At 40.9% G+C, this 17,865-nt stretch overlaps 1 protein-coding gene across 1 annotated transcript in view; it reads right to left on the reverse strand.

The window, feature by feature from the left end:
- Positions 1 to 17,865, reverse strand: part of LOC128636590 (steroid 21-hydroxylase) — a 92,404-nt gene that overhangs the window by 43,256 nt on the left and 31,283 nt on the right. The window contains exons 5-7 of the mRNA XM_053689584.1: positions 11,347 to 11,457; positions 10,505 to 10,591; positions 8,611 to 8,817 (exon numbers count right to left, since the gene is read on the reverse strand). Of these exons, the coding sequence (XP_053545559.1) occupies positions 8,611 to 8,817; positions 10,505 to 10,591; positions 11,347 to 11,457 (405 nt within the window). The remainder of the gene's footprint in view (positions 1 to 8,610; positions 8,818 to 10,504; positions 10,592 to 11,346; positions 11,458 to 17,865) is intronic.

Consider the following 17,865-nt stretch of genomic DNA (forward strand, 5'->3'; position numbering starts at 1 on the left):
TTTTAAATTTGTATTTTTATTTTTTTTCCGTTAATTTTATTGTTTTAAAATAGTAATGTTAGGTTATAGTTTAAACAACATAATTTATGTAAGAACTTACCTGATAAATTCATTTCTTTCATATTAGCAAGAGTCCATGAGCTAGTGACGTATGGGATATACATTCCTACCAGGAGGGGCAAAGTTTCCCAAACCTCAAAATGCCTACAAATACACCCCTCACCACACCCACAAATCAGTTTAACGAATAGCCAAGAAGTGGGGTGATAAGAAAAAAGTGCGAAAGCATATAAAATAAGGAATTGGAATAATTGTGCTTTATACAAAAAAATCATAACCACAACAAAAAAGGGCGGGCCTCATGGACTCTTGCTAATATGAAAGAAATGAATTTATCAGGTAAGTTCTTACATAAATTATGTTTTCTTTCATGTAATTAGCAAGAGTCCATGAGCTAGTGACGTATGGGATAATGACTACCCAAGATGTGGATCTTTCCACGCAAGAGTCACTAGAGAGGGAGGGATAAAATAAAGACAGCCAATTCCTGCTGAAAATAATCCACACCCAAAATAAAGTTTAATGAAAAACATAAACAGAAGATTCAAACTGAAACCGCTGCCTGAAGTACTTTTCTACCAAAAACTGCTTCAGAAGAAGAAAATACATCAAAATGGTAGAATTTAGTAGAAGTATGCAAAGAGGACCAAGTTGCTGCTTTGCAAATCTGATCAACCGAAGCTTCATTCTTAAATGCCCAGGAAGTAGAAACTGACCTAGTAGAATGAGCTGTAATCCTTTGAGGCGGAGTTTTACCCGACTCGACATAGGCATGATGAATTAAAGATTTCAACCAAGATGCCAAAGAAACGGCAGAAGCTTTCTGGCCTTTTCTAGAACCGGAAAAGATAACAAATAGACTAGAAGTCTTTCGGAAAGACTTAGTAGCTTCAACATAATATTTCAAAGCTCTAACAACATCCAAAGAATGCAACGATTTCTCCTTAGAATTCTTAGGATTAGGACATAATGAGGGAACCACAATTTCTCTACTAATGTTGTTGGAATTCACAACCTTAGGTAAAAAATCAAAAGAAGTTCGCAACACCGCCTTATCCTGATGACAAATCAGAAAAGGAGACTCACAGGAAAGAGCAGATAATTCAGAGACTCTTCTGGCAGAAGAGATGGCCAAAAGGAACAAAACTTTCCAAGAAAGTAATTTAATGTCCAATGAATGCATGGGTTCAAAAGGAGGAGCTTGAAGAGCCCCCAGAACCAAATTCAAACTCCAAGGAGGAGAAATTGACTTAATGACAGGTTTTATACGAACCAAAGCTTGTACAAAACAATGAATATCAGGAAGATTAGCAATCTTTCTTTGAAAAAGAACAGAAAGAGCAGAGATTTGTCCTTTCAAAGAACTTGCGGATAAACCTTTATCTAAACCATCCTGAAGAAACTGAAAATTTCTCGGAATTCTAAAAGAATGCCAAGAAAAATGATGAGAAAGACACCAAGAAATATAAGTCTTCCAGACTCTATAATATATCTCTCTAGATACAGATTTACGAGCCTTTAACATAGTATTAATCACAGAGTCAGAGAAACCTCTTTGACCAAGAATCAAGCGTTCAATCTCCATACCTTTAAATTTAAGGATTTGAGATCCTGATGGAAAAAAGGACCTTGCGACAGAAGGTCTGGTCTTAGCGGAAGAGTCCACGGATGGCAAGAGGCCATCCGGACAAGATCCGCATACCAAAACCTGTGAGGCCATGCCGGAGCTACCAGCAGAACAAACGAGCATTCCTTCAGAATCTTGGAGATTACTCTTGGAAGAAGAACTAGAGGCGGAAAGATATAGGCAGGATGATACTTCCAAGGAAGTGATAATGCATCCACTGCTTCCGCCTGAGGATCCCGGGATCTGGACAGATACCTGGGAAGTTTCTTGTTTAGATGAGACGCCATCAGATCTATTTCTGGAAGCTCCCACATTTGAACAATCTGAAGAAATACCTCCGGGTGAAGAGACCATTCGCCCGGATGCAACGTTTGGCGACTGAGATAATCCGCTTCCCAATTGTCTATACCTGGGATATGAACTGCAGAGATTAGACAGGAGCTGGATTCCGCCCAAACCAGAATTCAAGATACTTCTTTCATAGCCAGAGGACTGTGAGTCCCTCCTTGATGATTGATGTATGCCACAGTTGTGACATTGTCTGTCTGAAAACAAATGAACGATTCTCTCTTCAGAAGAGGCCAAGACTGAAGAGCTCTGAAAATTGCACGAAGTTCCAAAATATTGATCGGTAATCTCACCTCCTGAGATTCCCAAACTCCTTGTGCCGTCAGAGATCCCCACACAGCTCCCCAACCTGTAAGACTTGCATCTGTTGAAATTACAGTCCAGGTCGGAAGAACAAAAGAAGCCCCCTGAATTAAACGATGGTGATCTGTCCACCACGTTAGAGAGTGTCGTACAATCGGTTTTAAAGATATTAATTGAGATATCTTTGTGTAATCCCTGCACCATTGATTCAGCATACAGAGCTGAAGAGGTTGCATGTGAAAACGAGCAAAGGGGATCGCGTCCGATGCAGCAGTCATAAGACCTAGAATTTCCATGCATAAGGCTACCGAAGGGAATGATTGTGACTGAAGGTTTCGACAAGCTGAAATCAATTTTAGACGTCTCTTGTCTGTCAAAGACAGAGTCATGGACACTGAATCTATCTGGAAACCCAGAAAGGTTACCCTTGTCTGAGGAGTCAATGAACTTTTTAGTGAATTGATCCTCCAACCATGATCTTGAAGAAACAACACAAGTCGATTCGTATGAGATTCTGCTAAATGTAAAGACTGAGCAAGTACCAAGATATCGTCCAAATAAGGAAATACCACAATACCCTGTTCTCTGATTACAGACAGAAGGGCACCGAGAACCTTTGTAAAAATTCTTGGAGCTGTAGCTAGGCCAAACGGCAGAGCCACAAACTGGTAATGCTTGTCCAGAAAAGAGAATCTCAGGAATCGGAATATGCAGATATGCATCCTGTAAATCTATTGTGGACATATAATGCCCTTGTTGAACAAAAGGCAAGATAGTCCTTACAGTTACCATTTTGAACGTTGGTATCCTTACATAACGATTCAATATTTTTAGATCCAGAACTGGTCTGAAGGAATTCTCCTTCTTTGGTACAATGAAGAGATTCGAATAAAACCCCAGCCCCTGTTCCAGAACTGGAACTGGCATAATTACTCCAGCCAACTCTAGATCTGAAACACATTTCAGAAATGCTTGAGCTTTCACTGGATTTACTGGGACACGGGAAAGAAAAAATCTCTTTGCAGGAGGTCTTATCTTGAAACCAATTCTGTACCCTTCTGAAACAATGTTCTGAATCCAAAGATTGTGAACAGATTTGATCCAAATTTCTTTGAAAAAACGTAACCTGCCCCCTACCAGCTGAGCTGGAATGAGGGCCGCACCTTCATGTGGACTTAGAAGCTGGCTTTGCTTTTCTAGAAGGCTTGGATTTATTCCAGACTGGAGATGGTTTCCAAACTGAAACTGCTCCTGAGGATGAAGGATCAGGCTTTTGTTCTTTGTTGAAACGAAAGGAACGAAAACGATTATTAGCCCTGTTTTTACCCTTAGATTTTTTATCCTGTGGTAAAAAAGTTCCTTTCCCACCAGTAACAGTTGAGATAATAGAATCCAACTGAGAACCAAATAATTTGTTACCCTGGAAAGAAATGGAAAGTAGAGTCGATTTAGAGGACATATCAGCATTCCAAGTTTTAAGCCATAAAGCTCTTCTAGCTAAAATAGCTAGAGACATAAACCTGACATCAACTCTGATAATATCAAAAATGGCATCACAGATAAAATTATTAGCATGTTGAAGAAGAATAATAATATTATGAGAATCATGATCTGTTACTTGTTGCGCTAAAGTTTCCAACCAAAAAGTTGAAGCTGCAGCAACATCAGCCAATGATATAGCAGGTCTTAGAAAGGATTCAATTTTCCTATCTAAAGGATCCTTAAAGGAAGTACCATCTGACGTAGGAATAGTAGTACGTTTAGCAAGGGTAGAAATAGCCCCATCAACTTTAGGGATTTTGTCCCAAAATTCTAATCTGTCAGACGGCACAGGATATAATTGCTTAAAACGTTTAGAAGGAGTAAATGAATTACCCAAATTATTCCATTCTCTGGAAATTACTTCAGAAATAGCACCAGGAACAGGAAAAACTTCTGGAATAACCACAGGAGATTTAAAGACCTTATCTAAACGGTTAGATTTAGTATCAAGAGGACCAGAATCCTCAATTTCTAAAGCAATTAGTACTTCTTTAAGTAAAGAACGAATAAATTCCATTTTAAATAAATATGAAGATTTATCAGCATCAACCTCTGAGACAGAATCCTCTGAACCAGAAGAGTCATTAGAATCAGAATGATGATGTTCATTTAAAAATTCATCTGTATAAAGAGAAGTTTTAAAAGATTTTTATGTTTACTAGAAGGAGGAATAACAGACATAGCCTTCTTGATGGATTCAGAAACAAAATATCTTATGTTATCAGGAACATTCTGAACATTTGATGTTGATGGAACTGCAACAGGTAATGGTACATTACTAAAGGAAATATTATCTGCATTAACAAGTTTGTCATGACAATTAATACAAACAACAGCTGGAGGAACAGCTACCAAAAGTTTACAGCAGATACACTTAGCTTTGGTAGTTCCAGCACCAGACAGCGATTTTCCTGAAGTATCTTCTGACTCAGATGCAACGTGAGACATCTTGCAATATGTAAGAGAAAAAACAACATATAAAGCAAAATTGATCAAATTCCTTAAATGACAGTTTCAGGAATGGGAAAAAATGCCAAGGAACAAGCTTCTAGCAACCAGAAGCAAAGAAAAATGAGACTTAATGTGGAGACAAAAGCGACGCCCATATTTTTTTTAGCGCCAAATAAGACGCCCACATTATTTGGCGCCTAAATGCTTTTGGCGCCAATAATGACGCCACGTCCGGAACGCCGACACTTTTGGCGCAAAAGAACGTCAAAAATGACGCAACTTCCGGCGACACGTATGACGCCGGAAACAGAAAAGAATTTTTGCGCCAAAAAAGTCCGCGCCAAGAATGACGCAATAAATTGAAGCATTTTCAGCCCCCGCGAGCCTAACAGCCCACAGGGAAAAAAGTCAAATTTTTAAGGTAAGAAAAATAATTGATTGAAGTGCATTATCCCAAATATGAAACTGACTGTCTGAAAATAAGGAATGTTGAACATTCTGAGTCAAGGCAAATAAATGTTTGAATACATATATTTAGAACTTTATTAAAAAAGTGCCCAACCATAGCTTAGAGTGTCACAGAAAATAAGACTTACTTACCCCAGGACACTCATCTACATGTTTGTAGAAAGCCAAACCAGTACTGAAACGAAAATCAGCAGAGGTAATGGTATATATATAAGAGTATATCGTCGATCTGAAAAGGGAGGTAAGAGATGAATCTCTACGACCGATAACAGAGAACCTATGAAATAGACCCCGTAGAAGGAGATCACTGCATTCAAAATAGGCAATACTCTCCTCACATCCCTCTGACATTCACTGCACGCTGAGAGGAAAACCGGGCTCCAACCTGCTGCGGAGCGCATATCAACGTAGAATCTAGCACAAACTTACTTCACCACCTCCATAGGAGGCAAAGTTTGTAAAACTGATTTGTGGGTGTGGTGAGGGGTGTATTTGTAGGCATTTTGAGGTTTGGGAAACTTTGCCCCTCCTGGTAGGAATGTATATCCCATACGTCACTAGCTCATGGACTCTTGCTAATTACATGAAAGAAATACTGTTTTTTTTTCATAGGTTAGTTTTTATTTAATTTAAAATAGTTATGTTGCAAATTTAATTTAAAATTAGGTGGGTGTTAGGTTTAGGGGTTAGTAGTTTAATTTAGTGTGTTGCGATGTTGGGGGCCGGTGGTTTAGGGGTTAATAGGTTTAGTTTATTAATAGCTCTATGGGCGGCCGGCGAATTAGGGGTTAATAGGTTCATTTAGTGTCGGGGCGGCAGATTAGGGATTAGTTGTTTTATTTAGTGTTGTGGATGTCAGGGGCGGCGCATTAGGGGTATTTAGACTAGGGGTCAGGGGTGTATTAAGGCATAGGCCAACAAGGCCGGTGCCTAGGGCAGCAGATTTTTAAGGGGCAGCAGAATTTTGAGTCCCTACGGCCACTCTACTGAACTCAGGGCCGGGTGGCTAAATCAACCAATTACTAATTGGTTAAATGGCTGGCCCGGCTATTGCTATCCTGTGGGATTGTATGTGGGTGCACATGACGTGGTGACAGTGGAGGCGGAGCTCACTTGCTCAGCCTGGCCTGGACTGAGAGGGAATGCGGTATTCTTCCTGGCTCCACCGCGTGATTGAGACCCACACAGACTACACAGTGCAGTGTGCACTACAATGTGACCACTGTGAAACAGCATATGCCTTTCTCCCTTCAATACATCTTCATTAGGCATTAAAATACTTAAAGGGACACTGAACCCACATTTTTTCTTTTGTGATTCAGACAGAGCATGAAATTTTAAGCAACTTTCTAATTTACTCTTATTATTAAATTTCCTTCATTCTCTTTGTATCTTTATTTGAAATGCAAGAATGTAAGTTTAGATGCCGGCCCATTTTTGGTGAACAACCTGGGTTGTCCTTGCTGATTGGTGGATAAATTCATCCACCAATCAAAAAGTGCTGTCCAGAGTACTAAACAAAAAAAAAGCTTAGATGCCTTCTTTTTCAAATAAAGATAGCAAGAAAACAAAGAAAAATTGATAATAGGAGTAAATTAGAAAGTTGCTTAAAATTGCATGCTCTATCTGAATCACAAAAGAAAAATTTGGGTTCAGTGTCCCTTTAAACGGATTAGTCACTAGATACTTGTACATTTACTGTTTGTCTATCTGTCATACATGCAAAGAAAAAGTACTTTTAAAGGCCAGTTTGTATATTCATTACATATTTATCCAAGCAGATATTTTGCTTAAATAACTGCCAATCACCAAAGAAGATGTTTAAGGTTAAACAACTACCTACTGACAAACTATCATACAGTGAAGGATATTTTTTCTGATATAAACAACTACCTACTGACAAACTATCATACAGTGAAGGATATTTTTTCTGATATAAACAACTACCTACTGACAAACTATCATACAGTGAAGGATATTTTTTCTGATATAAACAACTACCTACTGACAAACTATCATACAGTGAAGGATATTTTTTTCTGATATAAACAACTACCTACTGACAAACTATCATACAGTGAAGGATATTTTTTCTGATATAAACAACTACCTACTGACAAACTATCATACAGTGAAGGATATTTTTTCTGATATAAACATTTAATCATCTGACTTGCAAAATAATGTCTTAAAAAATAAATAAATATATATATATATATATATATATGTATATATGCGTGTGTGTGTGTGTGTGACCAGAGTGAATGCAAGCCCTGGTGAACATCTACTTAAAAAGACATTATTTTTTAAATTTTTTACACCCTGCCCAAAAATATTATGTCTAGAAAAGGCCTTAAACCTGGGGTGGGGTGGGGCAGCAGAATTTTGAGTGCCTAGGGCAGCACAAAACCTAAATACGCCCCTTCTAGGGATTTATGTTAGGGTGTTAGGTTTTTACATAATTTTCTTTTCGCCATAGACATCAATGGGGTTGCATCATAGCGATCGCCATTCCGCAAATCGCAGGTTTTAGTTTTCTCTCCATTGATGTCTATGGGGGAAAGCGTGCATGAGCACGTAAAGTCAGGCCTTGGGTTTTATGCGGTATAGAGCTTTGCACCATATCGCACAACAAAAGAAAGTTTCTCAGTAACTTGTAATGGCAGCACTATGGAAAGTGAGATACAACTCTTTTTTTGCGTTATTTACGCACCCCGGTTTAGCGCACAACTTGTAATCTTGCCCATATGTTCTTCACATAGAAAATAATGTACGTTTTATTAGTAAATACATATTTCTATATATATATCTGATACTGTTCTTTTAAAATACATATCTATACCTATCTTTCTGTATAAATAGATACTCAGGTATAGCTATATATAGATACATAGAAATATGTATTTTCAGTTTGCACGCTCCATTGAAGTCTATGGGGAAATCCGTTATCCGTGATCGCAACTTTGGAAAGTCTATCTTTATTCGCACGTTGGCTTTTGCTCGCGCGCAAACTTTTTACTTTCAACTTGTAATATGAGCACAACCCGTAGCACGCAAAAAGCACCGTCTAGTGAAGTTAATGCTCGAGCAGGATCGCAAAATAACGCCCCACTAGTAATGTAGACCGCAGCCACTCCTGGGGGGTGGGGCTCTTGGCAATACATAGCATTTATACAGCTCCTCTCTATAACACTAATACATCAGGAGGTACCTCAGGGGTGGGACCATCAGTGATACATTGTATTTATACATTGGTTTTGTTAGAAGCTTCTAGCAGTTAAGGGCACAGCTATCACGCTATATGTTCTTACCTCAGGGTAATGAATCAGGAAGGCTACTGTCCAGGATAGTAAAGATGCTGTTGTTTCTGTGCCTCCAACAAACAGGTCAACTACTGACATATGAAGATGATCTTCTGAAAACTCTGTCTCGCCAATATCTCCCCTGGCTTTATCTCGCAAGTATCGTATCATCCCGTCTATGATATCTTCCTCAGACTCGCTTGTATTAGGTCGGGCCTGGAGGGAGAGAACAAATTATTGGGTTATTATAGATTAAAAGGGTTTGCTAAGAGCCACTGAAAAAGCAATCTGGATATTTGATATCTCTTAAAAAAGTTTCTTGTGAAAATGTGATTAAGTATAATAAATTAAAATATATTAAGTCCTTACAAAGATTTTAAAAAAAAATTTATGTAGTGAAAATTCCTATCTCGCTTGAGTGAAGATGTCTTCTTTAAGAATTAATGTTGAAGCATGGTGTTTATAAAATAAAATATAAATGATTCTCAAATGTGATATGGTAATAAGGACAATATTCCTTTTAATATGTATTCAAATAAAAAAAACCAAAAGTGATCTAGTGAGTAATTTCGTGACTAATTATATAGGGGAATTTGCTAACTGAAACGTGAGGGTAGTGTAGTGTCCAAGGTGATGTCTAGTGAATTAGTATATGTGGAATGCTTGCCTAAAATACAGGTGAACTGTCGATATCAGTTGTGTTTATGTAAATGCGAAAATGCTAATATAAAAAAAGCAATTGGAATATAACCGTTATTTGATTAAGTATAAAATTCACCAGAGTGAATGCAAGCTTATACAAAGGTACTGTGATCTAACTATACTTTAGGAATACTGAAGAAAAATTGGCAGCATGACTTTAAAGGAGGTTTTATCTTGGACAAATTTGTCGTCTTTAAAGTCCTCTGGTTAACAACAGTTATATAAAAGAACACTCCGGAAAACTCAGGGGTATCTTTGATATTTTTACTATTATTAGCTGTGGCTTTATAGAATTAGTCGGAACCTATGTTGTTCAGTTTTTATCTATTGATTATCTGTTGCTTAGTTTTTATCTATTGATTATCAGCTGTTTTTAGCGCTATTCATTTTTAGTATATCTTAACACCGGTGTTATTTTATTTATAATATACTTTTATTAATTTCTTTTTTTATTTTGACTAAAGATTACATGAAGTTTGTTATTATTGTTCAATATACATACTCAATAAATTAGTGAATTTTATACTTAATCAAAGAACGGTTATATTCCAATTGCTTTTTTTATATTAGCATTTTCACATTTACATAAACACAACTGATATCGACAGTTCACCTGTATTTTAGGCAAACATTCCACATATACTAATTCACTGGACATCACCTTGGACACTACACTACCCTCACGCTTCAGTTAGCAAATTCCCCTATATAATTAGTCACGAAATTACTCACTAGATCACTTTTGTTTTTTTTTATTTGAATACATATTAAAAGGAATATTGTCCTTATTACCATATCACATTTGAGAATCATTCATATTTTATTTTATAAACACCATGCTTCAACATTAATTCTTAAAGAAGACATCTTCACTCAAGCGAGATAGGAATTTTCACTACATAAAATTTTTTTGAAAATCTTTGTAAGGACTTAGTATATTTTAATTTATTATACTTAATCACATTTTCACAAGAAACTTTTTTAAGAGATATCAAATATCCAGATTGCTTTTTCAGCGCCCCTTACCACACACAATCCATTTTTTTCTATAACTTATGATGTAGTCATTTGTGAGAAGACTACACTAGTGAAGGAGGCTAGATCTGGAGTGAGGCATATTGTTCAATATCTTTTCCTTATCAGATTTGCTAAGAGCCACTCTGGTGGATTAATCTAGTTAGATGTATATAATATGACCCACCTTGTGCTTCTCCAGCTGATGACTCACAAAGGAATCTCTTTGCTTTGAAGTCTCTATAAGGCGATTTAGCGCTTTGTTTGGAAATTTCTAAGAAAAAAAGGTGGAGAAAGATAGACAGCATTACTCATAGCTCTCTTCTGTCACTGGGTCACCCTGAAGGGGGGGGGGGTAGACTTATAGCTTCCTTCTGTCTGTGTCACTCTGTCACCCCACAGGGGAGGGTCAGACTCATATCTCCCTTCTGTCTGTGTCACTGTGTCACCTACAGGGGGAGGGACAGACTTATAGCTTTCTTCTGTCCGTGTCAATCTGTCACCCCACAGGGGGAGGGACAGATTCATATCTCCCTTCTGTCTCTGTATCAATGTTTCACCCTGTAGGGGGAGGGACAGGCTCATATCTCCCTTCTGTCTGTGTCACTTTGTCACCTGCAGGAGGATGGAAAGACATCTCTTTCTTCTCTCTGTGTCACCCCACAGGGGGAAGGGCAGACTCATAGCTCCCTTCTGTCTGTGTCACTCTGTAGGGAGAGGCACAGACTCATAGCTCCATTCTGTCTGTGTCACCTGCAGGGGGAGGGACAGACTCATAGCTCCCTTATGTCTGTGTCACTGTGACACCTGCAGGGGGAGGGACAGACTCATAGCTCCTTTCTGTCTGTGTCACCTGCAGGGGGAGGGACAGAGTTATAGCTCCCTTCTGTCTGTTTCACTGTGTCACCCTGCAGGGGGAGGGACAGACTCATAGCTCCCTTCTGTCTGTGTCACTGTGTCACCTGCAGGGGGAGGGACATATTCATAGCTCCATTTCCTCTTTGTAACTCACAACATGAGTTCTCTTACCCGCAATAGGGGGATGAAGTCCAAAATGGTGACAGCAGGAGACTCCCAAAATTTGATAACATTAACAACACATTTGTGAATTTCTTGGAACTTCGGGTCTGACAGCTCATACTAAGAAAAAAAAAGTGCATGAGAATGGGGGAACTGGAGAGGGAAGAGAGAGAGATTGAGAGAAAAAACTTGAGGGGAGGAGAGTCCACGGCTTCATTCATTACTACTGGGAATTAAGAATCTGGCCACCAGGAGGAGGCAAAGACACCCCAGCCAAAGGCTTAAATACCTCCCCCACTCCCATTCTGCAGAGGGAACCAGGAACAGTAGGAAAAATATCAGGGTATAAAAAGGTGCGAGAAGATGATTAAATTTAGGTCCGCCCCACGGAGATACGGGCGGGAGCGGTGGACTCTCCTCCCCTCGATGGAAATGTTATTATCAGGTAAGCATAATTTATGTTTTCCATCTAAAGGGGAGGAGAATCCACGGCTCCATTTATTACCATTGGGAACATATACCCAAGCTCTAGAGGACACTGAATGAAACCGGGAGGGCAAAAGGCTGACCCTAGTCTGAGGGCACCACAGCCTGCAAAACCTTTCTCCCAAAAACAGCTTCCGCCAACACAAAAACGTCAAATTTGTAAAACCTTGTAAAAGTGTGTAAAGAGGACCAGGTAGCCACCTTACAAATTTGCTCCATAAAGGCCTCATTCTTGAAGGCCCAAGACAAAGCCACAGCTCTAGTTGAATGAGCCGTGATACTCTGAGGAGGCTTATGTCCCACTGTCTCATAAGCCAAGTGAATCAAGCTCCTCAACCAAAAAGACAAAGAAGAAGCAGAGGCCCTTTGCCCCTTGTGCATGCCAGAGTACACCACAAAAAAGAGAGGTAGACTGTCTGAAATCCTTTCTAGGACAGAATCTGAATGTCAATGGAATGCATAGGTTCAAACGGAACCCTCTGCAAAACCTTAAGGACTAAGTTTAAGCTCCAAGGCGGAGCCAGCTGTCGAAAAACAGGCCTGATTCTAGACAGAGCCTGAACAAAAGATTGGATGTCAGGGAGCTCAGCAAGTCTCCTATACAACAAAACTTATAATGCCGAAATCTGTCCCTTCAAGGAACTAGCAGCAAGACCCTTCTCCAAACCATCTTGGAGAAAGGCCAAAATCCTGGATACCTTCACCTTATGCCAAGGATATCCATGCTTCTCACACCAGGACAAGTAAATCCTCCACACTTTATGGTAGATGCGAAGAGTGACAGGCTTCCTTGCCTAAATTAGAGTATCAATCACACTCTCAGAAAAGCCTCTCTTGGCTAGGACAAGGTGTTCAATCCCCACGCAGTCACCCTCAGAGAATCTAGATTTCGATGTTGAAAAGGGCCCTGTGACAGCAGATCCCTGTGACAGGGTAACCTCCACGGCAGAGAGGATGACATCCCCACCAGATCCGCAAATCACGTCCTCCGCGGCCATGAAGGAGCAATCAGAATGGCCGAGGCCCGCTCCTGTTTGATGCGTACTACTACTCGAGGTAGAAGTGGCAGAGGTGGAAAATGTAAGCTAGGCTGAATCCCCATGGAACCACTAAAGACATCTATCAGTTCTTCCTGGGGATACCTGGACCTCGACCCGTAACGAGGTAGCTTGCAATTGAGTCTGGACGCCATGAGATCTATCTCTGGCGTTCCCCATTTGTGACAAATCTCTGCAAACACCTCGGAGTGAAGAGACCATTCCCCCAGATGGAAGGATTGTCTGCTGAGAAAGTCTGCTTCCTAGTTGTCCACACCTGGTATGTGAATCGCTGAGAGCGAGCAGTCGTGGGACTCCACCCTCTCCAGAATCTGAGACACCTCCCTCATGGCGAGGAAGCTCCTCGTACCCCCCTGATGGTTTATGTAAGCCACCAAGGTAATGTTGTCAGTCTGGAATCTGAGGCAACTAACCGACTCCAGAGAAGGCCATGCCTTCAAAGCATTGTAAATTGCTTGTAGTTCTAGGATGTTGATCGGAAGGAGAGACTCCTCCCTGGACCACTTTCCTAGTGCCATCCTGGCACCCCAAACAGCTCCCCATCCTGTCAGACTGGCATCCGTGATCACAATCTCCCAGGACGGTCTCAATAAAGATGTCCCCATGGACAGTTGCTACGGACGGATCCACCAAGAGAGAAGGTTCTAAGTCTGAGCATCCATGGATATCAGCTGTGATAGATCTGAATGATCGCTGTTCCACTGTCTCAACATGCACAATTGAAGAGGTCAGAGATGGAATAGTACCCTAAACCCCATTCTGCTAGGGGTACTGGTACGATGACCCCGAAAGAGGCGAGATCTCTCACACACTCTAGAAAGGCCTCTCTCTTCTCTGGTCTTGAAGACAGGTTTGACAGGAGGAATCTGCCCTCGGGTGGATGGGATCTGAACCGTATCCTGTAACCTTGGGAGACAACCTCTAGAACCCAAGGGTCCTGAACGTCCTGCAACCATGCGTCTGAGAATTGAGATAATCTGCCCCCTACGTGATCCGGAGACCGGTCGGGGGCCGCCCCTTCATGACAATTTTTTCTCGGCGGGCTTCTTGTTCTGCTTAGGCTTGTTCCAAGATTGAGCCAGCTTCCAAGATCCCTTGGACTTATCCACTTTCGCAGGAGGCTGCTGGCGCTGGGCCTTGTCCACACAAAAGGGACGAAAAGTAGATCCCTTGAGCTTAGCCTTCTTATCCTGCAGTAGGAAAGCTCCCTAGCCTCCCGTAACCATGGATATGATCGAATCCAATCCTGGACTGAACAGGATCGTTCCTTGAAAAGGCAGAGACAACAGCCTTGACTTGGAGGTCATGTCCGCAGACCAAGATTTTAGCCACAGAGCCCTGCGTGCTAAAAAAGAAAAACCTGACACCTTAGCATTCAGGTGAATAACTTGCATATTAGCATCACAGATGAAAGAATTGGCGTCCTTTGGTGCCTTAATATTCTCCTGTATCTCATCAAGAGATGTCTCCCCTTCGACCATTTCACACAGGGATTCACACCAATATGTTGCAGCTCCGGCAACTGCCGCTGCGGGCTGAAAAACAAAATCCGTGTGCTGAAACATCTTTCTCAACATGTTTTCCAGCTTTTTATCCATGGGCTCTTTAAACGACGAACTATCCTCGAGGGGAATAGTTGTCGGCTTCGCTAGCGTAGAGATAGACCCATCCACCTTGGGAATGATCCCCCACAGCTCAAGCTGAGAGTCTGGAACAGGGAACAGTTTTTTAAAAGAAGAAGAAGGGGAAAAGGGCGAACCTAATAGCTCCCATTCATTCTTAATAATATTTGCCATCTTAACGGGAACCGGGAAAATCTGAGGCACTACCCTGTCCTCATATACCTTGTAAAGCTTAGGAATCGCAGGTTCCTCCAGGATCTTAGGTTCCAGAACCTCCAGAGTAGCAAGCACCTGCCGCAGCAGAAAACTCAAATTTTCCATCCTAAACCTATAACCAGGCTCCTCCGCAGCCGGAGGTTTAGATGACACGGACTCCGACCCAGAAGGGGCCTCCTCCGAAGACTCAGAGTGGGCCACGTCATCGTATAGAGCATTTGGATCTTCCATCGGCGAGGAAAACCCTGGGCCAGGCCGTCATGATACACCCTACGCTTGCGCTTAGCAGAACGTGGTAAGGCATGGAACACTTTTGAAACCGCCGATTTCAGTTGGTCTGCAAAGTCTGACGGCCAACGAATCTCTCCCGAAGGAGTAACGGTTGAACCCCGGAGAGCTGCATGTGCAATCGGCAATGAATGCAGGGAACGCACCTCACGGGACAAAGAACCCTCAGAGGTGGACGGCTCAGTAGTACTAGACATCCGTTTATATTTAGATGTTGTGACTTTATCAAGGCATGTGGAACATAGTTGAGCAGGCTGATCTACCAGAACCTCCTCAGGAATAAGACTTTGTTAAAGAGGGAGAGCCCTCTAACGTGTCAGAGTCCTCCATAGCTTGTGCTGTTGTTAGACTAACTTAATTTACAAAAAGGGCACCTTTATACTGCCAATGGTCGGGGCACTCACCACCTCCTAGGACCCGGACTCCAGAAACCGTTTATGTCCCCTGCATCACAGATCAACAGAGAAGGAGAGATAGCCACACCCAGTCACATGGCATGCCTTGCAGGACCGCCCCTGCACTAGGGGAAATGCGCCAAAAAATGGCCATGGAATATTCCCGCAAGTAACCTGAAAGTTCCACACATTGCCAGAGCCTCATCTCACACATAACGCAGCAATGACACAATAAACAATATCATGTATAAACCTCCCCTGTTCAATAATCCCCTTTCCAGGAATATTAACCCTTGATTCTGTAAAGATAAAAAGGCGCCACATTGTAACCCTGTCTTCTATGTTATCATATTAATAAAAAATGAAACGATCTTGCAAGAATCTACGCCGTGGAACAGGAACACGGCCCTTTAAGTGTAACAGGTTAGTAGCCTCGCTGCTTACATGGACTTGAGTGTAGAAAGCAGGCAGCGAAACTCGTCAACACTGATTGCTTGTGGAGCTGTTAATATGAGTCGGGATGGTTTCGCAGAAAGACTCTCCCTGCATCTGCGGACTCTAACTTTCGCCCAGGCTCTCACTGAGAGGCTGACAGGACTACTTAGAACGCCAGTCCCAATGCGAAGAGTACTACCCTCCATAAGAGACTACTCCGAAACTCCGGCACTTCTCTGCCATCCTCCAGTGATGAAAGGCAAAGAATGACTGGGGGATGAGGGAAGTGGGGGAGGTATTTAAGCCTTTGGCTGGGTCGTCTTTGCCTCCTCCTGGTGGCCAGGTTCTTAATTCCCAATAGTAATGAATGAAACCATGGACTCTCCTCCCCTTTAGATGGAAATACCCCTTTCCATAGCTTTTGCCCTTACCCTAGAACTAACCTTAAACATAGGCCTAAACCCAGCCCTAACTTAGCTCTAACCTTACTTTCTAAACCTTACAATAGCCCTCTCACCCCAACTTTATCTCCCACAACTAACCCTAATTTTATTTTCTACAATGAATCCTAGCCCTAACTATAGCTATAACCCTAAAGTGTACTCTGCACTCCAAGCACAATCCATAATGTATAAAAAGTTCCATAAAGTGTTCATTTTAAAATCATTAAAAATATGAGAACCCACATACAAAATATTAAAAACAGAAACTTGAGTGCACACAGACATTTAATCTATATTCCTAACCTTATGTCCTGAACTAATCCTAATCATATTTCCTACACCTAACCTTAGCAATATTTCCTACAACTAACCTTAGCCATATTTCCTACAACTAACCCTAACAATATTTCCTAAACCTTATCCTAACCATATTTCCTACACCTTATCCTAACCATATTTCCTACACCTAACCCTAAACATAACCTTATCTATTAAGACTAATCCTAAGAGTATTTCCTACACCTCACCCTAACCATATTTTCTAAACCTTATCCTAACCATATTTCCTAAACTTTATCCTAACCATATTTCCTACACCTAACCATAGACATAACCTTCTCTTCTACAACTAACCCTGAGTATTTCCTACACCTCACCCTAACCATATTTCCTACACCTAACCCAAGCCGTAACCCTTTATAATGATACCTTTATCATTATACCTAACTCTAGCCTTTACTCTAGACCTAACCTTAGCCCTAGTCCAAGAGAGGCCACAACTTATCATTGGGGGTTCCTTTTTCTTCTTCTCAACTATTTGATGATAGGAGATAGGCTTAAGTTATTTCTTTAAAAAAATGGAGGTTTATTATATTTTATACTATACAAGCATGTCCTTAGGGTCTTCGTGTATCTTGAGAATGTGTTTCACCCTCTTGATATGTAATCATCTTTATTTTTATAAGTAAACGTAAAGGTCTGAAAATGTTGTTTTTATTTTGTCTTTATGGTTAACAATGTTATTATATGTTGTACTGTACAGGCATGCTCTTAAGGATTTCATATATTCTGAAAATGAGTTATTTGATTAAAAAAAAGTTGTCTAATGCTGGTTAATTAAAGCAAGCACCTCAGGGGTGGGGACAGCAGACTATTAGTATGAGTAAATTGCTTTGTGGGTAAGTACTGGGCATGTCACAGAGTTAAGGTAATCCAATGGCATGCTGGGTAATTTGGGTTGTGGCTAAACATTTTAGAGCAGCACTGAATAACATCACTTTCTGATTGCAATCCTATTACAATTGGGATAGTATAAAATAAATTCACTAACATTAATCACAAATGACAAATAATACACTTATTGTACTCTGTTACCCAATCCACAAATCATCACTCTTTACAAAATCACTTGATATATAGGGGTCGATTTATTAAGCAGCGGATGCTGCATTGAAGCCCCATCGTTTCTGGTCCACCAGAAACGGAAATTAAGAAGCAGCGGTTGTAAGACCGCCGCTCCTTAACTTCTCTGCCATCTTTTAGGTTGCGGACTGAAATCATCCCAATCCGATCGGGATGATAGACG

The sequence above is a fragment of the Bombina bombina genome, chromosome 7, assembly GCF_027579735.1.
Source record: "Bombina bombina isolate aBomBom1 chromosome 7, aBomBom1.pri, whole genome shotgun sequence".
NCBI lineage: Eukaryota > Metazoa > Chordata > Amphibia > Anura > Bombinatoridae > Bombina > Bombina bombina.